Raw genomic sequence first — 23,801 nt, forward strand, 5'->3', positions numbered from 1 at the left:
CCGGGTCCTGGCCGCGGAGCCTGGCCGCGGGGAGCCGGCACCTCTACCGGGAAGCCTCCTTCCTCCCGGCCCAGCCCCTTCCCTGCCCCCTGGAGGCCTGGACCACAGCCCAGAGGCTGCGCTGCCCACTGAGCATGGCTTTGGTGCTGAGACAGCCCCGCATGGCCACGAGCGAAGCTTCCAAGGGCTCCTGTAAAACGCCAGATTGTTACAGCACCTGTCGCTCGGGGGGAGTCGACTTCTGGAACCAGGGGGTGGAGGGGCTGGTCTGAGATGGACACGGTCACATCTCTCCTGATGCTGCTGCCCGCCAGGAACAGGACCAGGGCTCCTATCTGCAGGGCGGCAGACGTGATGTCTGCACGCAGCTCTGTCAGGAGAAACTATATCAGACGTGGTGTCTGCACACAGCTCTGTCAGGAGAAACTGTATCTACAAGCACTTTTACTCAGCACTTACTGAATGCCTGCACGCTCTGTTCTCTCATAACCACCAAATGCACCATCACGAGGCGGTCGAGCCCCAGTCCATATACAGAGTGTGCCCATGGGCCGTCAGCCGCAGGCCCCCTGCCCTCCAGCTCCTCCCGTCTCAGACACTCGGAAACACAGAGAAAGGAAAAACCTTATCCTCTTACATCTTTTTCTCTCCTTTTTTGAAACTTTCCCAATCTCATGGGTATACACTAGGCAAAGGAAAAACGTAAATGATTGGAGGAGGCCACCGCCCATCTCCTGACCTGGGAGGGGCCGTTCTGGCTTTCCCAGGGATTTCTTTGGAAGGAATGATGCTAAAGCTGAAGCTCCAGTACTTTGGCCACCTCACGCGAAGAGTTGACTCATTGGAAAAGACTCTAATGCTGGGAGGGATTGGGGGCAGGAGGAGAAGGGGACGACCGAGGATGAGATGGCTGGATGGCATCACGGACTCGATGGATGTGAGTCTGAGTGAACTCCAGGAGATGGTGATGGACAGGGAGGCCTGGCATGCTGCAATTCATGGGGTCGCAAAGAGTCGGACACGACTGAGCAACTGAACTGAACTGAACACAGCAGAGCCCTTCCAGAGGGTGGCTCAGTGATTAAGACACGGTGAGAGCCCCTAAATACTCATGAGCTCCATCTAACCCAGAGACCTGGGGATGCTAGCCCATGAAAGCTGTCCAAGGTGTAGCAAAAATTCATGCATCAAGACTGCCTCTACAGACTAAGTTTTAATTTCTAACAGCAAACCCAAAGAAATAATGTCACCTAACAGCCATCTGCGGAGAAGGCAATGGCACCCCACTCCAGTACTCTTGCCTGGAAAATCCCATGGACAGAGGAGCCTGGTAGGCTGCAATCCATGGGGTCGTTAAGAGTCGGACACGACTGAGCGACTTCACTTTTCACTTTCATGCATTGGAGAAGGAAATGGCAACCCACTCCAGTGTTCTTGCCTGGAGAATCTCAAGGACGGCGGAACCTGGTGGGCTGCCATCTCTGGGGTCACACAGAGTCAGACACGACTGAAGCGACTTAGCAGCAGCAGCAGCAACAGCCATCTGATAAAACTGTAGATCAGAAGGAAATATGTTGTTGAGGCAGTAAGTCATGTCCAACTCTTTTGTGATCCCGTGGACTGTAGCCCACCAGGCTTCTCTGTCCCTGAGATTTTCAGGCAAGCATACTGGAGCGGGTTGCCATTTCCTTCTCCAGGGGATCGTCCCAACCCAGGGATAGAACCTGCGTATCCTGCATTGGTAGGCAGATTCTTTACCACTGAGCCCCCAGGGAAGCCCAGAAGGAAACATACCTAGTATTAACAGCAAGTTGGGCTTCAAATTCTGGGTTCTACATCTTTAATTCTTCTATAAGAGAAACCACTAGTTTTCTTTAACAGAAATTATTACCTTTATACTGGAAAACAATAAAATGCTAGGTTCAGAAGTCTCCATGTGGGAGCCAGGGGGGCTCTGGGTGGGTCAAGCAGGTCCCTGCAGGGCCGGGCAGCCACCCTTGGCAGAGGTACACGGGCTCTTCTCCAGCGAGCCCTGGCTCCCCGGGGCCCCCGGCTATCTAGGGGCAATCAGCGCCCGCCCGACAAAGGTCCACCCCAGTTAATGCAACAGCCTGGAAACGTCAGAGATCGCGGGCTGCGTCAGGGAGCGGCCAGGCGGACCGAAACGGGGGCGTCTCCAGTCACGCAGCAAACACGAGATCATGGTGACCCAGGCCCGCGCCTCCCTGCACCAGCCCTCCGTGCATCTTCGGGGTGCCTCTGCTCTGGGGGGCCAGCGTTCAGAATGAATATAAAGTGACATCACAGTAAGAACCAACTTGTGAACATCCAGGGTCCTGGGTTATGTGAATTAAAGATGCCTCCTCAAAGAGACAGCAGGGTGCCACTTAAAGTGTCGTTTACAAGCACATCAGGATACCACACGAAAGCTTTACATTAAAACGCTGGGTGAGAAAAAATGGGACTAAAAGCACATGTGCTCCATGGGTGTAACTCACCAACCAATGTACACAGGGAGCCAAGACTGGGAGAAAACAGCACACGCTGAGAGGTCTGTGTCAGCTGTGGCCGCCGTTGAAGGCAGAAGTTAACGCCCGTATCTCAGTCAGTAGTTTTCTCTGTTCTCCAGTTCTTCTTTAATACACATGCACTCGCTTTACAATTAAAATACAGCTTAGAGGTTTTTACTATTTCCCTTCAGATGCAAACTACTCAAGAAGGGGTCTTTGGTTGTAGAGTATACAGAAGCAGAAATAAAATGTTGTTCACGTGAAACACATAAGGTTACAAACCAATGTTACTTTGATTCTTAAAAAAAAAAATGTAAAATAAGAAATGCAAAAAAATTAAAAAGGGATTTCGCTGGTGGTCCAGTGGTTAAGACCCCGAGTGTCCAATGCAGGGGGCATGGGGTTAGTGAACTAACCAGGGGGCATCCCTGGTTAGTGAACTAAGATCCCATATGCCTCACGGCCAAATTAAAAGAAAGAAAGGAAAAAAGAAAGATCAAGCTGCTTCTCAGAATATATCTGAGAAGAACCAGGCTCCTCTGTTCATGGGATTCTCCAGGCAAGAACACTGGAAAGGGTTGCCATTCCCTTCTCCAGGGGATCTTCCTGATCCAGGGATCAAACCTGGGTCTCCCGCACTGCAGGCAGATTCTATACTCCCATATAAAACAAAGAGTTAAAAAAAAAAAACAGAACTAGGGTTTGAGTCCTGATTCTATCCAAACTGTTTCAGCTTCTGTCCATGGGTGAGTCATTTATCAATTCTTTTGTTTTTGAGGCAAACATAGCAGGCCCAGTCCTTGGACTGTTGACCGTTTGAGGGTCGACACTCCTAAACCCCTCCTTGTTCACAGATCAATGACTTATTCCTACACTGACTTCATCTGGCAACGTAAGTGAGCAAACTCTAATAAACAGGCAGCAGAGTCACCCCTTATGAACAAAAGATGCAGCAAGAATTAACAGGCATGAGTGCGTACCTGCTCCATCACACGTGCACTTAAAGGTCAAAAACAGGCCCAGTCTCTGCTGTTAGAAGTCAGGACACCGATGGGGTGGGGTGGGGGGGGGGCGAGGAAGGTGAGGAGGGGGAGGCTTCTGAGGTCACAGCCTGTTTATTCACCTCCAGTCACAGGAGTGTGTTCACTTCATGAAAACTCATCAAGCTGTGAGTTTATTGACGCACTTTCCTGGGTGTACAGATGCATAGCTGTGTACATATGCATAGGTTTTAATCAGGTGATTTCGGGGGGAAAAAAAAGCCCTGCCCATGGGACAAGTGGTCTTATCTGTTTACTTCCTGGTCCTCTGACTTAGCCGGACACAATTGTGTCGTCCCTTCTAGGAGAGTCTCAAATTGCCTTTAATCTGGAGAACCAAAAAGAGAGGGAAGAACATGAAGGCGGGGCAGTTCTCCAGTTTTACCTTGTCTTTGGACCTCCCTGGGGACTGACTGCTTTATACAAGCTAAAAGGTATTCAGATTCAAAGGGTGAGTCCAGACATTTTAGAAACAGATGTTCCGCCCTTTTCCTCCATTACCACGAACGTCTGCCTCACACAGAGTGAATCAGGAAAATAAGGACCAACACACAAACTAACCCAGAAAACAGAAACTACGCTCCTGAAGAATTCACAATCCCCGGGGATAATCTGAAGTTCCTAAAAGTTCCCTGTCACATCCTTTCTGCTCTCTGCTTCCGCCGGAAGCAACACGTGTATTGGGTTGGCCAAGAATACCAGAGTGGGTAGACATCCCCTTCTCCAGGGGATCTTCCTGACCCAGGGCTCAAACCCAGGTTTCCTGCATTGCAGGCAGATTCTTTACCAGCTGAGTCACCAGGGAAGCCCAATCAGCACACATCAGTGGTGAGCAACTATTACACTCCTCATCAGACTAATCTAGCACAGTCTGAATTAGCGAACCAACCATCCAAAGCACAACCTGGAAATGTGACCACCGTAAATTCTGCAAACACAAGGAAACATCTGGAACCGGTGTCTCCTCCCTGGGGAGCACGCAGGATGTGCTTTAGGTTATGGGAGTGGGTGGTACTCAGCTCTAGCACACATGACTTTGCAATACGCTTAGGGAGACTGGACTGTCTAAAGAAAATCGCTGAAGAACTCATCCATTGGTTTAAAAGTTTACCACTGACACCAAGAGACTCCTCACCTACAAATAACCAGGAAATGCTTCCTGTATTCAGTCTCCTTAGGTGGCCATGCGAAAATACCACAGACTGGGTAGTCAAACAACAGAAATTTATATTCTGATCACTCTGGTGGCTGGAAAGTCCCAGATCAAGGCGTCAGCAGTTTCGGCACCTTTGGAGGCCTCGCTCCTTGGCGTGCCGACGGTCACCTTTGCCCTGGGTCCTCGTGGACTGTCGTCTTGTCCCTGGTATCTCTCCTCTCATCCTCAGTTCCTCTTCCTAGAGCACCACTCAGCTTGGTTAAGGGCTCGCCGTAATGACTGATTTTAATTTGATCACCTCTTTAAAGGCCCTGTGTGCAAACACAGTCACTTTCTAACAGGTGCGCAGTTAGGACCCTGGTGTGTAAATTCGGGCAGGGATACATGTCAGCCCAGAACACTTCCCAAATGCTCTGTTCCAACAGCTCAAGGCTTCCTTAGTCAAGAAGCTGAACTCAGAGTTGAGAACACGGTCCAAACATGAATTTCTTGCCCAACAGGTTTTTCTTTTACTTTTGTAAAGAGACGATGACTCACCTTAAGGACAACAAAGGCTATGGCCATTCACAGAACATGTACATTCCACTCATCCAGGAGTTCCTCACAGCGGCGGTCCTGCCCACTCCTACTCCCCATCCCCGGGGGGTGCGGCAACGTCTGGGGACCCTTCGGGCTGTCCCAGCTGGGGGCCCCTAGCTTACAGGAGTGCTACTGGCTTCCAGAGGGTGGAGGCCAGGGTTGCTGCCCAAACTCCTACAACGCACAGGACAGAGCCCCACGGTAGAGAACTGTCAAACTGAAGACATCGACGCTGCGGAGGCTGAGGGTTAGCCAAACCCTGAGGTCTAACCTGGCCAAACCCGACTTCACCCGTGGCCCAGCAGATGGCTGGGCGGAGGGAGGCGACCTGCCAGGCCCAGCTCCACGGGGAGGCCAGTTCCCTCCGCAGGCGGCTTCTTTCTCAGGCAGGGCAGCCAGCAGGCTCTGTCCTGGCAAGGGGCAAATGCCACAAAGATTTAACGGGAAGGAGGCAACAGCCTTCAGCTCACCCCGATTGCCAGTTCACACAAGAAGCCTTTCTTTCCTCGGGGCCCCTTCCAACTGTCCTCTCGCACAATCCCCTTGAACTTTAGACGATGATTAAACCAACAATAAGATCCCTGATCAACAAGGCAAACTAACCACTGTTTTCAAAAGCATTTCTTTCCCGGATGACTTGGAGAAAGAAACAGGATTTTTTAAGTCTACAAATAACAAATGCAGCAGAGGTTGTGGAGAAAAAGGCACCCTCCTACACTGCTGGGAATGCAAATTGGTGCAGCCACCCTGGAAAGCAATAGGGAGGTTCCTTAAGAAACTGAACATAGAGTGGCCATATGACTCAGCAATCCCACTCCTGGCCATACATCTGGACAAAACTAGAATTTGAAAAGACACATGCACCTCCAAAGTGCACTGCAGCACTGCTCACAAAAGCCAAGCCAGGGAAGCAGCCTAAATGCCCATCAAGAGAAGAACGGATAAAGAAGACCTGGAACCAGCCCAGGGAGATGGCGGAGCCATAAAAGGGAGTGGAGTGGGTCTCCCAGGTGGTCCAGTGGTTAAAACTCTGCACTTCCAACGCAGGGGGCACGTGCTGGATCCCCGGTGGAGGAAGATTCCCCGTGCCGTGGAGGAAGAAAAGAATGAAATAATGCCATTTGCAGCAACGTGGATGCACCTAGAGATTACCACTCCAAGTGAAGAAAGTCAGACAAATATATGACGCCGCTTCTGTGTGGAATCTAAAAGATGACCTAAAGGAACTCATCCATGAACCATAAACAGACCCACAGACAGAACGGTCTTGCGGCTGCCAACGGGGAGGCGGTGGAAGAGGGGCGGATTGTGAATTTCCGATTGTTGTGGCTTGTCGTTCAGTCGCTAAGTTGTGTCGGACTCTTTCGCGACCCCATGGACTGTAGCCCACCGGGCTCCTCTCTCCATGGGGATTCTCCAGCCAAGAATACTGGCGTGGGTTGCCATGCCCTCCTCCAGAGGATCTTCCCAACCCAGGGATTGAACCCAGGTCTCCCGCATTGCAGGTGGATATTTTACCAGCTGAGCCACAAGGGAAGCCCAAGAATACTGGAGCGGGTTGCCATTTCCTTCTCCAGGGGAACTTGCTGACCAAGGAATCAAACACACGCCTCCTGTCTTGGCAGGCGGATTCTTTACCACTGAGTCACCAGGGAAGCCAGGTTTGAGATTAGCAAATGCAAACAATTATTCACAGGATGGATAAACAACAAAGTCCTACTACATTCTGTACGGACTCATAATGGAAAAGAATAGGAAAAAGAATGCATAACGCGTGACCGAATCATTTTACTATAAAGCGGAAGCTAACAACGCTGTAAATCAACTCTACTTCAACAAAATTAGAAAAAGTTTTTTAGAATTTTAACTCTATTAGCACAACCAGCTTATCCCTTTTCTTTCCCCTTTGTAACAATACCATTATATTTTTAGACCAACAGCACCACGTCAGCACAGGCCACCGCTTCCTAAATGTCAGCCGCGACGCGGGCACATCTACAGAGCTCCCCAACTATTACTGACTTCATACTTCTAAACCAACTCTGTGTTTTTTTACTGAAACGTATGAGAAAGGAAACTTCCTGTCACTACTACAAAAAGAAGACAAGGGTCGTTTGGCATAAACAGAAGGAACCATAAACATGACTGCAAGCCTTTCAATGTTTGGCCCTGAGCCACCTAAAGTGAGCTCTGGTGATGCTTTCCCCAGGCCAAGCTCTGAATGCGTAAATCAATCTTTCAAAATCACATAAATAAAGCAAACGCTCACTTTAAAAAAATCAGCACCATTCTCTTTGGCTTTCCTGGTAGCTCAGCTGGAAAAGAATCTGCCTGCAATGCAGGAGACCCCGATTCCTTCAATTCCCGGGTCTGAAAGATCCCCTAAAGGACAAGCTACCCACTCCAGTATTTTTGGGCTTCCCTGGTGGCTCAGACGGTAAAGAATCTGCCTGCAATGCAGGAGACCTGGATTCAGTCCCTAGATCGAGACTATCCCCTGGAAGAGGGCATGGCAACCCACTCCAGCATCCTTGCCTGGAGAATCCCATGGACAGAGGACCCTGGCAGGCTACAGTCCTTGGGGTCGCAAAGAGCTGGACACAATTGAGTGACTAAGCACTCTCTCTCCCTTTCGGTAAAAGTCATCAAAAAGATGTGCTATGATGGGCTTTCTTCTCTCCAGTTGCTTTCAGGAGTGAAGCTCGAGCCACTGCATGGCCATTCCCAAAGGTGGCCATCAGGTTTGGACATCCCTCACTGGTGACCTCCATCGTTTGCACTGGGCAGAAATATGAAAGGGCTTTCTATGCTGAAAAGTAACAGCCCCAAAAGTCCGAAGATGGCTTATTCCATACCCTGGCTCCTCCTTCCCACTGACTGCACGCATGGGGGCCAGAGGTCGAGCTCAAAGGGCCGCCTTGCTGCCCTGGGGCTGGTGTGCGGCGGGAGCCCTGGCCTTCCTGGTCCTGTGCCCACTTGCTCCCTTCCAGCATCTCCACCTGGGTCGGCATGTAATTCCACAGCTGATGTCACCACCTGTGCCCGCCTGGGCAGGGAACCCTGGGCTGGTTTTGCTCAGCACTGGGGCGGGCCCACAGCAGGGAGGCCGTGCCAGGAAGCGGAGCAAGGGGCACTGGTGGAGCAAGGCTGGCAAAGGGCACAAAGGCCGCTTCCGGGTGGGCCGCTGCCAACGCCTGCCCAGGCTGTTCTCTCACCCAAGGCAGCCAAGAGCCCATCACAGGAGCGGACGGGCTGGCGCCCCTCGGCGGGAGAGAGGGGCAGACAGAGGGCACCTGGTCTCTTGGCCTGAGACTCCCCTCTCCTGGCACTCACGTTGCAAGCCCCTCGGCACTCCCAGTGCTGTCTTCAGACCACACGGCTAAGACAGGCACGTCTTAGCCCAACCAGCGAAGACGGCCGAGCCAGGAAAACACAGGAGCAGACGGTTAGTAAGCAGCACTTCAAGAACGTCCAGCAGGCGTCCTACAGACTCAGAGTTGAGGACACGGGGACTTCTGCCGGGACCAGCTAGAAAGGTCCCCCCTCCCCATTCTCAACAGCAGAGGCAGCTGTGTCTCTAATAAACCGGAGAGCTGCTTCAGGCATGCTTTCTCTCAACAAGGATTTACTGGGCTCTTTCCGTCCTCTTGGCCCCTGGGGAGGCCCGCTAGGAGGAGGACTTCTAAAATGACAAATATTCTGGAAGACTGTGGTCCATGGCCATTTTCGCTGGCTACAAGTGGGGCCTACGGAACTTGCACACAGCCTGAAAACTGAAACTGTACTGGGCTTCCAGGGGGCTCAGCGGTAAAAGGATCCCCCTGCCAATGCAGGAGACGCCAGTTCCATCCCTGGGTTGGGAAGATCCCCTGGAGGAGGAACTGGCAGCCGCACTCCAGTATTCTTGCCTGGAGCATCCCATGGATGAGAGGAACCTGTGGGCTACAGTCCATGCGGTCCCGAAGAGTCAGACACAACCAAGCAAGCAAGCTCACGCGACAAAACCAAGCAAGCAAGCAAGCAAGTGCACGCGTGTAAGATAACACTGAATTCTATCCAGGCGAGAGACGTGCTTATGTGTACAAAACAAAGAAAGCACAGTAACTGCGGGAGGAAAACGTAACAAAACCAGCGTAATCTGGGGAAAGGCAACGCGTGCTGGTGGGAACAGCAGCATGGTTCATGCCAAACTTCAAAGCAACTTGTTCTGCCAAGGCCACTGGACTCTTGGCGTGCCCTTCAAGGATTTAAACTTATTGAAAAGTAAATAAAAGTGTAGACTTGTTCTCTTCTTAAAAAAAAAAGGAGGATGTGTTGGGCACCTACTCCGTGCCAGGCTCCATGCGATGCTGACTAACCTATCCCCAGCCAGGGCCCCACGGTGTTCCCAGCTGAAGGGTCACACAAGGACACGTCTAACTCCAACTGAGCGAAACAGAAGAGGAGCAGGCGCTCCGAGAGGCTCCCAGAATGGGACCCGCTCTGCAGAGGGGACGTCAGGGAAGTCTCCCCTGAGGACCTGAAGCCTCAGTGGGACTTAATGGAAGATGGAGCTTCGGCCAAATGAAGAGGGGAGAGGAAGACTTTCCAGGCAGAGGACAGCACGTGCAGAGGCCCTGCGTCCAGAGGGACCGGGAGGAGACAGTGAGCAGAGAGCACGCGGCTGGACGAGGAAGGGGCCAAAGTGCGCTGAGATCAGCTCGGGAGGCGGCAAGGGTCCCAGCAGCGCGGTCTGACAGCACCTCCTGTGACGGCGCAATTGCTGGCCTCTGGGCCAACCTGTATAGCAGACGCTGGCCGTGCGTGGGGACTGGACGCTGAAACGTGGGACTGAAACTTTAATCTAGTTTTAATTACTCTAAATCTGAATTTAAACAACAGCAGGAGGCTAGTGACTACCATGCTGGACAGTGCAGGGCCAAAGCACCTAGTGAGATGGTTCCCTGGAGGGCTTTGAGCAGAATATGCCCATGATCAGAGCATCTGGCCATATCTGGGCTTCCCAGGTGGCTCAGTGGTAAACAGCCTGCCTGCCAGTACAGGAGATGCTGGTTTGACCTCTGGGTCAGGAAGATCCCTTGGAGGAGGGCATGGCAACCCACTCCAGTATTCTTGCCTGGTCAATCTCATGGACAGAGAAGCCTGGAGGGCTACAGTTCACAGGGTCACAAAGCGTCGGGCACAACTGAATCGACGTAGCACACATGCTCTGGCTGAGAGGTGGAAACCTCACTGGACAATCAAAAGCATGGATGAAGGGTATCAACCGATGATAATGACGAAGACGAGGAGGACGAGCGGGCGGCAGCAACAAAAGGGGGAGGTCCTGAGGCAGGGTTAGCAAAGGAAGAGAAGGGGAAGGCAGCATCCAGATCCTGGGCGCCAGGGTTTTGCCGTGAAGAGCTGGCACACCATTTTCCGTGCGTGGGAACACTGGAGGAAGACCAGGCTCACAGTGGGAGCCAGGCTGAGAGGAGGACTCAGGAAGACGGCAGAAGGATTTGAAGGTCACTGAAGCCATGGGTTCAAGGTGTTAGTCGCTCAGTCGTGTCCGACTCTTTTCGACCCCACTGACTCCAGCCCGCCAGGCTCCTCTGTCCATGGAAATCTCCAGGCAAGAATACTACAGTGGGCAGCCATTCCCTTCTCCAGGGAATCTTCCCAACCAAGGGATTGAATCTGGGTCTCCGGCATTGCAGGCCGATTCTTTACCAGCTAAGCCACCAGGGAAGGGCTCCCCCATGGCGCAGCAGGTAAAGAATCCGCCTGCAGTGCAGGAGACACAGGAGACTCGGGTGCAATCCCTGGGTCGGGAAGATCCCCTGGAGGAGGGAATGGCAGCCCACTCCAGTATTCTCGCCTGGGAAATCCCACGGACAGAGGAGACAGACAGGCTACAGCTGGAAGGGTTGCAAAGAGTTGGAGGTGCCTGCACACACAAAGCCATGAGCACGGACGAGCTCAACCCAGACTTCCAAAGGCAAAGAGGGTCAGGAGCAAACCCTGAGCAACCGCAACTCCGAACGGGAAGACAGAGGGAGACGACACAGGGGAGCCCATCGGACCACGACGGCAGACCCAGGAAGGGCCGACACGCTCTGTCTCAAACGCTCACCGCGGGCAGGAGAAACGAAAGCATGTCTGCACGAAGACATGAATGCTCTTAGTGATGCTGTTTACAACAGCCACACACGAGACATAACCCAAAGGTCCATCCTGGTGAAGACATAAAGTATGGCATACCCACCCGGTGGAAATCTTTAAGCAATAAAAGGGAACTTTAAAACCGCTGCGTTAACAACTCTGCTCACTACTCCGTAACCAGGACTTCCCTGGTGGCCCAGCGGCTAAGACTCCACTCGTCCAATGCAGGCGACGCTGGTTTGACCCCTGGTCAGGGAACTAGGTCCCACGCTGCAACTAAGAGTTCTCACGCCACAACGAAAGACCCCACACGAGGCAAGGAAGAGCAGACAGCCCGGGCACCGCAGCTAAGAACCACTGCCACCGATCGATTTTTTTTTAAAAATTCTGTTACAACCTAATCCGGAAAAGAATTTGAAAAGGATACATGGACATGCAAAACTGAATCCGTTTGCTGTCCACCTGAAACCAACAGGACATCGATAATCGGCTGGACTCCAATATAAAACAAAAAGCTAAAACAGAAACAAACTCACTGTGCGCACAGAAGAGAAGCAGGCTTACAGAGAACGAACTGGTGGTTACCAGTTGGGAGGGGGTTGTGGAGGGAAAAATACAAACCGCTGAGTGTAGGACAGGCTCAAGGATGTATTACAACACACAGCCAGTATTCTGCAGTAACTCTAAAGGCACAGGGCTTTCCAGGTGGCGCTAGTAGCAAAGAACTCGCCTGCCAATGCGCGAGGTGTAAGATCCCTGGGGTCGATCCCTGGGTTGGGAAGATCCCCTGGAGGAGGGCATGGCAGCGCACTCCAGTGTTCTTGCCTGGAGAACCCCATGGAGCCTGGTGGGCTATAGTCCACAGGGTTGCAAAAAAGAGTCAGACACAACTAGGAAGTGACTTAGCACATAAATGGACAGTAACCTTTAAAAACTGTATTAAAAATTAAAATTAAAAACCATTCTGTTAAATTACCAAAAAAAAAGCAGATACAAAGACAACACAGTTTATGACTCCATTTATATGAAATTTCCAGAAAGGGCAAACCTATGGAAACAGAAATCAGCCTGGGATTAAGGCACGAGGGAACTTCTGGGGGAGACGGAGACGTTCAAAAACTGGATTGTGAGGAACTACAGAAACTCTGTAAATTTAATTTTTAAAAAATCAATGCACTGTACCTTAATAATGGATGCATTTTATGTGACATAAAGTAACCCAAGTGTCAGCTGCTCAGTCCCTTTGCACTCCGTGACCCCGAGGACTGTATCCACGTGGACTGTAGCCCCTTCTGTCCATGGGATTCTCCAGGCAGGAATATTGAACTGGGTTGTCATTTCCTTCTCCAGGGGATCTTCCCGACCCAGGGATTGAACCCGGGTCTCCTGTATTGCCTGGTCGCTCACACAGTCAAGAATCCGCCTGCAACTCAGGAGACCTGGATTCGATTCCTGGCTTGGGAAGATCCCCTGGAGGAAGGCATGGCAACCCACTCCAGTATTCTTGCCTGGAGAATCCATGGACAGAGAAGCCTGGCGGAAGGCATGGCAACCCACTCCAGTATTCTTGCCTGGAGAATCCATGGACAGAGAAGCCTGGTGGAAGGCATGGCAACCCACTCCAGTATTCTTGCCTGGAGAATCCATGGACAGAGAAGCCTGGCGGGCTACAGTCCACGGGGTCACAAAGAGTCGGACAGACTGACAACTACGCTGAGCGCGCAGCACCCCTGCGTTGCAGGCGGTTTCTTTACCATCTGAGCCACCAGGAAGCCCCAGACCCCAATAAAGTTGTTTGCCCCCCCAAAAAAGCTGAAGGAAACTGTGTACCTAAATACTCAGCTGTTTCTTAACTCAGTTCACTTCCAAAATTTCCTTGTTCCCCAAGTCCAAATAAATCGAAAAATCAAAGCATCCTGTCCAATTTGTCCATGAGATCCCTAATCATTACCCAGGAAAGGCAGTCTCAGTTCTGCCCAACCTGCTCTCTACCTATCACACCAGGGCACCTACTTATCTGGCTGGAATCATTTATGTGGTTAATCATTTCCTGAATTTGATCAGGAGAGAGCAATGAAGTCTATATTTCTCAACTTTCCACCATCAAAAGTCCTTCTTCTCAAAGGAGCGTTCCGGAAATTACCAAAGGCAAACCTCACACAAAAATCTAATTATCACTATTCGGCCTAGCAAACGTCTAAGACGTATTGAGTGCTTAGTGTTCCAAACTTATGATGGATTAAGTCTCAAAATAAACAGTCCTAGGAGATACACATAATTATGGGGTTCCCTGGTGGCTCAGATGGTAAAGAATCCACCTGCAATGCTGGAGACCTGGGTTCAATGCCTGGGTTGGGAAGATCCCCTGGAGGAGGGCATGGCAACCCACTCCAGCGTTCTTGCCTGGAGAATCCCATGGACAGAGGAGCCTGGAGGGCTACAGTCCACGAGGGTGCAAAGAGCCAGCCATGACTGAGCGACTCGGCACACAAGCACACACTCAGAATTACTGCTAGTCCCACTTTACAGGTGAAAAACTAAAACCCAGAGAGGTTAAGTAATGTCCCCCGAGTCACCCAGCTAGTGAGCGGCAAAACCCAGGCCTGCACCCAGTTCTCCAATCCTGCGCCCATGCTCCGGACCCGTCTCTTGTGTTTCACCAGGAGGGAATTTCATTTGGCCAGAAGCAAAGCACACGATGTCAGAAAAAAGGTTTCCAGTGATGTGAGGCAAGTGCTTCTGTCCTAACAAAGCGGCTGCAATAGTTTTCTCAACATCAGGATGTGGTAACTTTCTGAAGACAGAGAGCTCGGGGGCTACGGGATTCCTCCAGCAAATAAACTGCATGTCTTCGCAAATGCTGAGTGATCCCAGCACTAATTATACTCTGTCTCCTAGGGCCTGTGGCACCTAGGTTTTTGGTTTCTTTAACCACAAAATCCTCCAACCACCCTACAGCTTAGAGCCATTTGATAAAGAGAGTTGATCAAATTCAAATCCATCCCCCCACACTGACTATCCCTATGACCTCCAACAAATTATCTAGCATCACTGAACCTTAGTTTCCCCGGCTATAAAATGAAGAAACTAACTCCAAAAATTCACACAGTGGTTATGAGGATTTAAACACAGCCCAGGTGGCATGGTGGTAAGAATCCACCTGCCAATGCAGGAGACGAAGCAGACTCAGGTTTGATCCCTGGATTGGGAAGATTCCCAGGAGCAAGAAATGGCAACCCACTCCAGTGTTCTTGCCCGGAAAATTCCATGGACAGAGAAGCCTGGCAGGGGGTTGCAAAGACTCAGACACAACTGAGCAATTGTATGCATTTATCTCAAGTGTCCAGCAGAGAGTCTGACCATCACAAATATGTTTGTTTCTTATTTCTTTACCTCACCTCCCACCCTTAAATTACAAGGCTTTCCAAAAGTGTTTCCAGATACCAAGATCCCCAACTTGACAAGGCTATTCCTAAAAATGCAGATTAAATACAAGAACATATATGCAAACACCTGGAATTCCAGAGACCTGACTTGAATTTGAATCCATGTCACTGTTGAGGAAATAAATTAGTTCCCAGGTGGCAAATTCTAAAGGAGAAGCTATCCTCCGCTCCAACACTAAACAGAAACCTTTTTTCCCAACTGTTGGCACCACTCCGTCTGGGCCCCTATGCTAAGGATGAATATTTCTCTCATGGTAATCATCACTTTTAAATAATTATTTGCATGTTTCTCTCTTGTACTGAATGGGAGGTTCTCAACTATGCCGATACATTAAAATCATCCAGGGAGCCACGAAAAAATAAGGTAGATAAGACAGATAAAGATAGCCAGGTCCAACTCCAGATTTTTACTTCAAAGGTCAAAAAGGCGGCAGGAATGGTCATTGTTAAAGCTTCCAGGGTGATTCCAATGTACAAGCAGCGTCAGGAGGCCCACACCTGTGGTCAGGGCTTAATTCAGCTTTGCACCCATCTCCCCGCACAGCCTCCACACACAGTATGCATTTTTATAACTGTGGCATGAATTAATAACAAGAGTCCTGAGTCCACTGATCTTAACTCATTAAAACATTCACTGAGGACGTTTATTATATGCAGGCCCTCCTCCAGGCAAAGGGCTCAAGCTGTCACCGTTCTTTAGCTTTGAGAGGTCGGGATTGAAACGTAGGCCAAAAGTGAAGAAAGCCGTGGAGGGCAACGCACCTCTGGCTCAGAGATCCTGGGCTCAGTCTGCGTTCTGCAGCATCTTCGCAGTGGTCCCTGACCCCGCGGGGCCTCTGTCTTCTACCAATGGGGCCTCCTCCCCGGAAGGTTTAAGGAAGACTAGGGACAAAGACCCCACAAAATGGCAGCTGGCATCATCCCTTCCCCCACTTTTCAACAAATTCCACGGACACCTGGTGAAGTCACCCTAGAGGTTCATCCGGCCCACGCCCCTGCATCAAGCAACCGACGCCGCCCAAAGCGGCCGCCACCGGGAAGTGCGCGGGGAGAACCGGACGCCAAAGCGAGCCCCGCCCAGCTGCCTTCTCCGGCGACCGCAGCCCCACCTGGGCAGCCTTGGGAAATGCACGCTGCCAGGTCCCACCCCAAGCAGTCACCGGCGGGCCCGGGCGGGGCCAGGAGTCGGCATTTTAACCAGCTCGCCTCCCCACGACCCCACACCCCCAGGTTAACTCTGCCCCGGTGATGCCACAGCCCCTTAAAACCTCAACAGGTCAGCGCCCTCCTCCCAGTGGGAAGCTGTCAGGGCGCAAAACACCCGCGCCTCCTCTTCCCGAGTGAGTGCAACCCTCACGAGGCGGCCCAGGGGCCTGCCTCTGCGGAAGGGTACAGCAGGTGGCAGCCGCCGCCCCTGACCCGGGAGGCTCCTTCCTCAAATTGTGGGGACCGGGGGAGGGGGTGCAGGCGACCAGCAGGAGCTCCTCTCGCCCTCCGGCGGTCCAGCGGGGGCCGGGCGGGGACTCCGCGGCGGGGGCAATGCCAGCCGAGAATTTCCCGGCTCCCGAGGGCGGCTCCAGGCCAAGAGCGAGGCTCGATATTGACCAGATCGGAATTACGAAGACCAGGCGTAACGAGGAAACAATAAAATGGATAGAAGGCGAGGCTGACCCCGGTTCCACAGCGCCCGGCGGGCCCGGCCTCCCGCGGTGCCTAAAGCAGGGCGGGCAGAGGTGCCCGGCAGCCGGGCGCTCGGGCCCGAAAGGGGCGCGATCGCGCCGCGGGGCCGGGCCGGGCTGAGCCGGACCGCTGCCCGCCCGCCCCGCCCGGGCCCGGCCGCCGGCTCATGGCGCCGGCCGACCTGTCAGGCCCGGCCCGCCCCGCCCGGCGCCGACAAAGGAGGGCGGCCGGCCCGGGCCCCGCTCACCCGGCGCGGGGCCTGCTGTCCATCCGCTTCTTTTGGCGCACCGGCTGCAGCGGGATGTTGTCCGTCATGTCGCCCGCCTTGACCGCCGCGCCCCCAGCGCAGCCTGGGCCGCCGCCCGGTCCGGCCTCCGCGCCACCGCCCGCCGGCGCCGCGCCGCCCCGGGGGAGGAGGCGGCGGCAGCGGGCGGGCCGGGCCCGCAGCGACGGGGCGAGCTCGCGAGCGCCGGGCCACGCGCGGAGCCGCCCGCGCGGCCCGACCGACGGACACGGGCGCACCATGGGCCCGAGCTCCGCGCGCCGCCCGCCCGCGCCGCGCCGCGCCTGCCACGGGGGGCGGCCCGCAGGGTCCGCGCGCGGCCGCCGCAGAGGCCCCGCCCCCGGCCCGCGCCGCGCGCCCCCCACGAGCGCCCACCCGGCCGCGCGCCCCCCGCCCACGCCCCGCGTGCGCGCGCCCGGCCTCCCCCCGCCCGCGCGGACGCCGCTTTAGCCCGCACATGCCCGCCTGTGCGCACACGCCACCAAGCTCACACTGCATCCATCCTCTCACGGGCTCATTCTTGCACACTCACACGCGAGACACACACACACACACATTCTCACCCGCTCCCTCCCTACCAGCATCTGACATTCAGTCACCCATGCTCACCCGCACAAGCACACACCCTGCCACACTCACACCCATTGTCCACCCTGGACCTCACACATGTGTGCCCCCAGGAATCACAATCACAGGGACACACTGCCTCACTGTTGTCCAGACTCCCTCAGCCACCATCCTTCACCATTACTGGCCCCCCGCTCTCCCACCTGGACCCTGAAATTCCCCATCACAGTGTGCACTCACACACGTGCACACCCTCCATCTCACACTCACCCCTCACCCACCTCTGGGGCTGACACGCGTGCTGTCACACAGACACATTCACCCACACTGAGACACACACACTGACTCCGTCGCCCAGACCTGCGTCCACGCCTACCTCCTCTCCCACAGTGTCCAAGATCCACTCAGTCTCCAGGGACCCCGATAAAAATTTAAGAACAGAAAGAAAACGAACCGTGGTGTAGGAAGGAGGGAGGGAAGTTAAAAATCCATGTGTAATGAAATCAATGTGTAATGAATCCAAGTGTAATGAACCCCAAACTGTGACACCATGTTAACTAACCTACTGCAACTAAAGGGAGCTGTTAAGTAGTCACACCCAACACATCTGATGTGGGGTGTGGGTGTCTTTCACTTCATTTGCTGTGGATAAGGGCGCAGCCACCAAGTCTCCGGGGCCCTGAGTGAAGGAAGGCAGATACCAAACCAAGAAGTGTGACTTATCTCATGTCCCGATGAAGTTCCTCAAGAAAAGCATGTCGCTAGATTGCTGTATTGCACCTTTGAAGGGGAAACGGCATTCTTTGGCTAACAGACCTGACCTGCTTTGCGTCGGATTTTCTCTCTGTATGCAGGACGGCGCCAGGCACACAGCATGACGCAGTCAACTCTCAGGAAAGGTTTATTGAGTGGAGGCAATGTAAACACCCTGACCCACCAATTATGGCATCAGAGGGGGCCCCACCCTCTCCCACCTGCTCCCCGGAGGTCCCCTCTCAAACCCCACCCACCTCAGGCCCTCTCCTCCACTCCACCACCACACATGATGGGGGCAGAGAAGACCAAAGAGATCATGGCCCTTTAATCCAAGGGCCCCACACAGCTGGGAGCCGATAAACACGAGCTCTTGTTTTCATCAAGCACCTAAAACACCGTGGAATCCCATATTTCATCCTCCAAGCAGCCCTGCCAGCTGAGTCTAAATGATCACACCCATTTCACAGGTGAGGAAACAAGAAACTCAGAGTGGCCTGCACAAAGCAACATGGTTAGGAAGGAACAAGACTGGGCTCTCAGGCCTGGTCTTCTGTGCTCCAGAAGGAAGGAAAAATGCCCTCCAGTGACCAGTGGAACCAGTGATCCTGACATTTCCAGGCAACTACAAATCCTGTTCTCAAACACCTTCCAGCTCCCTCTGGCCTCCCTCACTCACCAGGCTGTGCCCTCACTGCCTAGAGTAGAGTAATAATAGTGGCCCCTCATCTGAGATCCTGTATCGCTTCAGCACCTCACAACTGTAGAACCAGAGGCGCCTTTCAAACAGTTGGGCTTCAGTTTCCTCATCTGTAAAATGGGGGGCTTCCCTGGTAGCTCAGATGGTAAAGGATCCCTGCATCAGGAAGATCCCCTGGAGAAGGGAATGGCTGCCCACTCCAGTATTCTTGCCTGGAGAATCCCATGGGCAGAGCACCTGGCAGGGGTCACAAAGAATCGGACACAACTGAGCAACACACACACACACACGCACACGCACACACATGCCTCACAGGATTGTTGGAAGGATTAAATGAACCAATTGTGTACACAAAGCAATTTGAAAGCTGCAGAGATACAGGGAAAACTGTGGGCAGCTCAGGATTGTTGCAAGAATTCGGAGCAGTAATAGCAAGATGTAAAAACAGGCAATGCATGTCACATAGTAAATCGTCACCAAGGTTAGTGATTATAATTTCTCCTCCTCCTCCATTACTAATTAAAGAAACAACAAGGCTTCTCTGGTGGCTCAGTGGTAAGGAATCTGCCTGCCAATCCAAGAGACATGGGTTTGATCCCTGGTCTCGGAAGATCCCACATTCTAAGCAGCAACTAAGCCCACACGCCACAACTGCTGAGCCTGTGCTCTTGAGCCCAGGTGCCCAGCTGCTGAGCCCACGTGCCCGAGCCCAGGCTCTGCAACGAGAGGCCATCACAGTGAGAAGCCCGAGCGCAGCTGGAGTAGCCCCTGGTCGCCACAACCGGACAAAAGGCCTTGCAGCCACGACGACTCGGCACAAAGGAAATAAAACAGGATTCTTTTAAAACAGTAAAAAATAAAAAATACCATCACAGTGGTATCAAATGGTGGTGTCCGGACAACGTTCTCGGTAGATATTTGAACCGTAATTAATAATTATTTCTGTAGTAGTTGGTACAGAGAGCTCCATATACCCACTCCATATCCACCCTGATCCCAAACCCAGCAGTTTTCCTCATTAACATTTTGCATGATTGTGGTACATCTGAATGGATCTGAAATTTTCTCCTTGTCTCTACTTTCTGCTTTTTCTCTAGTCAACAGGTTATCACTTTTTAAGTTTTTCTTTAAATGAATTTTGAAAAGACCGAGAGCCCCTCCTAATCTCCAAAGGCAAGAATATTTTCATAGGGAAAGAGAGGCACTTTTTTATTGCCTTTGCATTTCCCAAATTTCTTTGTGTGCTTTTATAATCACTGCAGAAGACAAAGATTACTCCCTTCTAGGAAGGCAATCCCTGGGGAAGGGAGGCACTTAACGGCTTTTATCTCTTGGTGAGAAAGATCCAGACTTGTGTGAGATAGCAGAGGGCCTGTGGGGCTGGTGGGAACAGTGCCAGGCTCCAGGAGAGCAGCAGACTGGGGCAGTGATGGGGTGGGGCTGGGGGGAGGGCATCCGAAGCCCTCTTCCCGGCTCGGCCCTGCCTTCTGGTGGCCCTAGAAACAGCTACCTGAGGAGCCCCTTTCACAGCCTTTGACAGCCCTGTCCAACCAACAGGCTCTGGAGCAGGCTCCATCCAAGAAGTCACTGACCCCTAGACACCTGGAACAGAATGATCTTTGACAGACAAGCCGACCTAGTCCAGCCTCGTCTTTCCAGAGGCCCACAGAGGTCACCAAACCTCACCAACAGATATTGGGCCCAGACCATCATCTATTTTGAGACTCAGTCCAGCCTACTCTGGAGCCTCATTTCCATAGCTCGCCAAGCTGGCTGAGGCTGTTTGCAGAGTGCAGGGTACTAGCAGGGGTGAAAGTGAGGCAGGGAAAAGGGGACCAAAGGCCTAATGAAACTGTTTTAGGTAGGGGCTTCCCTGGCGGTCCAGTGGCCGAGACTCTGCTCTCCAATGCAGGGTCAGGAAACTAGATGTAACGTGCTGCAACCGAGAGTTCACATGCCCTGACTAGATACTGCCACCAAGACTCAGGGCAGCCAAACTGATTTTTAATGTTTTGGGTAAACCCAGACTGGGGAGACTTGTTTTGATGCCTACAATCTTCTCTGTGGACGAATGCCCCAGGTAGTCCTTTTGAGTTTCTCGTGGGTGCTACTGACTTTGGGGCTATTCCCAGATTGTGGGGGGCTGCCCCGTGCACTGGAGGATATGCAGAAGCAACCTTGGTGTCTACCCATCACGTGCCAGGAGCAGCTCACCCCTTTCTCCCAGGCTGTGACCTCCACTAACGTCTTCAGACATGGCAAAATGTCCCTAGGGTAAAAGTGTCCCTACTTGAGCCCCACCGGGCTAGAAATGTGGTGTTAATCTAGTAAGACCCCATCTCTAACACTGACCTCATCTTCCCGGTTCCCCTTTTTTGGGGAAAGAACTCTCTAAGTGCTTTCCATAAGCAACTATATCTAGTTAGGATCTAATTATATTAGTTTGTATGGTACTGTTTTTATCTCCAAACAGACAGACATTGGGGAGTTTAAGGAAAACACCACTGAACGTTCATTCATTCAAGCCATCTTCACCTAGCACCTACAATGTTCCAGGCACTGGGGATACCTGCTGCCCAGAGCTGAGGTCTGTGCTGGTACCTAGATCTAAGGCAAGACCAACAAGATGACCAGATGACCCGTCTAGCAGGCCTTCCGGGTTGCCTGCCTCTTTCATTGTCACTGAGCTACTTTGCAACAGAATACTGTAGTTAACACAAAAGATTCTCCCTGGCAGAGATGCAAATGACCCCTGCCCAGTGGAATGCAGTTGATTCTAGCCCTGTGAAGATTGACTCCTTTTTCCTATCAGTTTACTCCAATCTTCCTGATCACCTGAAATTGAGGCGTTTTTTCAATTCTCCTTTCAATCAGTTGTAACTGTTGATAGAATCTTGGATACATGTTCATTTTACATTTGTAGGAGTCTTGATTTTCCCGTTCCAAAAGGTTATACTTTAAAAGCATAGAATACACAAGCCAGCATTTCAGAGTGCAAAACGCCATGTAGATAATACAACAGGGAAGCAGAAAAAGAGGGGCTTTTATCATTCTTACTTGATAAAAAGTTGGCAACTGTAAGCAATTCTCTTCTATTTCCCCATTTTTAAGAACAATTTCCTGCTGTGTGGAATCCCAAAGATGAGCAATCCTAAATTCCATTATAATTTCCTGTCCTGGGTCCCCTGGGGTCTTCACCACACAAGAAAGTGAAGACACAATCAGCCTCCAACTCAACTACCTCAGGATATTTAGGAAGGTCAGTGAAAACGATTTCTCCCACCAGGATGGCCTGAAAGCCATCAAGATAGCCAGCAAGCATTAAAAAGCAAAACAAAACAAAAAGCTGGTTCAGGTGAAGTAAATAGTTAAGGAGGTAAAAGCATGAATCACTCGATGATACAGGTCGTTTCAGTGCTTTTGAGGATCAACAATTATCCCTTCAGCATAAAATAAGCCTCTGCACCCTTTGTCCCAAGCCTTTAGAACACGGGTGTTTCTTCCACTTTACCTCTTTCCCTGAATTAATGGGCTTCCCTGGTGGCTCAGATGATAAAGAACCTGCCTGTCAGTGCTGGAGATGTAACAAACACAGGTGCGATCCCTGGGTCGGGAAGATCCCTTGGAGAAGGAAATGGCAACCCACTCCAGTATTCTTGCCTGGAGAATTCCATCGACAGAGGAGCTTGGGGTCACAAACAGTCAGACACAACAACACAACACCTGAATTAATAGATGGTTTACAAAGGGTTAGCCTTTTGATGAAAGTGAAAGAGGGGAGTGAAAAAGTTGGCTTAAAGCTCAACATTCAGAAAACGAAGATCATGGCATCTGGTCCCATCACTTCATGGCAAATAGATGGGGAAACAGTGTCAGACTTTATCTTCTTGGGCTCCAAAATCACTGCAGATGGTGCTGCAGCCAGGAAATTAAAAGACGTTTACTCCTTGGAATTAAAATTATGACCAACCTAGATAGCATATTCAAAAGCAATTATTTTGCCAACAAAGGTCTAGTCAAGGCTATGGTTTTTCCAGTAGTCATGTATGGATGTGAGAGTTGGACTGTGAAGAAAGCTGAGCACCGAAGAATTGATGCTTTTCAACTGTGGTGTTGGAGAAGACCTTTCAGAGTCCCTTGCACTGCAAGGAGATCCAACCAGTCCATTCTGAAGATCAGCCCTGGGATTTCTTTGGAAGGAATGAGGCTAAAGCTCAAACTCCAGTACTTTGGCCACCTCATGCGAAGAGTTGACTCATTGGAAAAGACTCTGATGCTGGGAGAGGTTGGGGGCAGGAGGAGAAGGGGACGACAGAGGATGAGATGGCTGGATGGCATCACCGACTCGATGCACATGAGTTTGGGTGAACTCTGGCAGTTGGTGATGGACAAGGAGGCTTGGCATGCTATGATTCACGGAGTCGCAAAGAGCTGGACATGACTGAGCGACTGAACTGAACTTAAAAGGGCTGGAGGATGGAAATGACGGAAGAGGGGGACAAGAGGGGAAGAAATACAAATCATCTGGAAAGTTCCTTCTCCCAGAAAGGTCACTTTCAAACATTTAGACTTTAGGGTTAAGAATCTGCTTTGGAAGTCAGGGTCACTGGTTCAATCCCTGGCTCTAGCTTGGGAAGACTCCTCGTGCCTCCGGGCCACTAAGCCTGAGGCGCTGCAGCTACTGAAGGCCAGGAGCCCCAGAGTCCAGGCTCCCCAAGAGAAGCCACCACAACCAGGAGACCACACACCGCAGCTGCAGCAGCCCGACCTGCCACAGCCAGCGAAAGCCTGTGAGCGGGACACCCCCAGCACAATCAAAAATTAAAAAAAAAATTTAAGACTTTCAAATGCACAGTTTGATACTTTTAAACACATTTGTGAGGTCTTACCCTTAATACCTCAATTGCAGCATGCACTTGAGGCAAATTTGCTTCCTTCTCCTC

General features: G+C 51.8%; 1 protein-coding gene across 2 annotated transcripts in view; it reads right to left on the minus strand.

Annotated features, from left to right (window-relative positions):
* ATP9A (ATPase phospholipid transporting 9A (putative)) overlaps window positions 1-16,946 on the minus strand; it is a 129,081-nt gene extending 112,135 nt beyond the window's left edge. The window contains exon 1 of one of the 2 annotated variants that reach the window (XM_018058040.1): window positions 16,803-16,946. In XM_018058040.1, the coding sequence (XP_017913529.1) occupies window positions 16,803-16,870 (68 nt within the window). In that variant the 5' untranslated portion in view covers window positions 16,871-16,946. The remainder of the gene's footprint in view (window positions 1-16,802) is intronic. The other variant, XM_018058042.1, reaches the window with a different exon arrangement.

The sequence above is a fragment of the Capra hircus genome, chromosome 13 (assembly GCF_001704415.2).
Source record: "Capra hircus breed San Clemente chromosome 13, ASM170441v1, whole genome shotgun sequence".
NCBI classification, from domain to species: Eukaryota; Metazoa; Chordata; class Mammalia; order Artiodactyla; family Bovidae; genus Capra; species Capra hircus.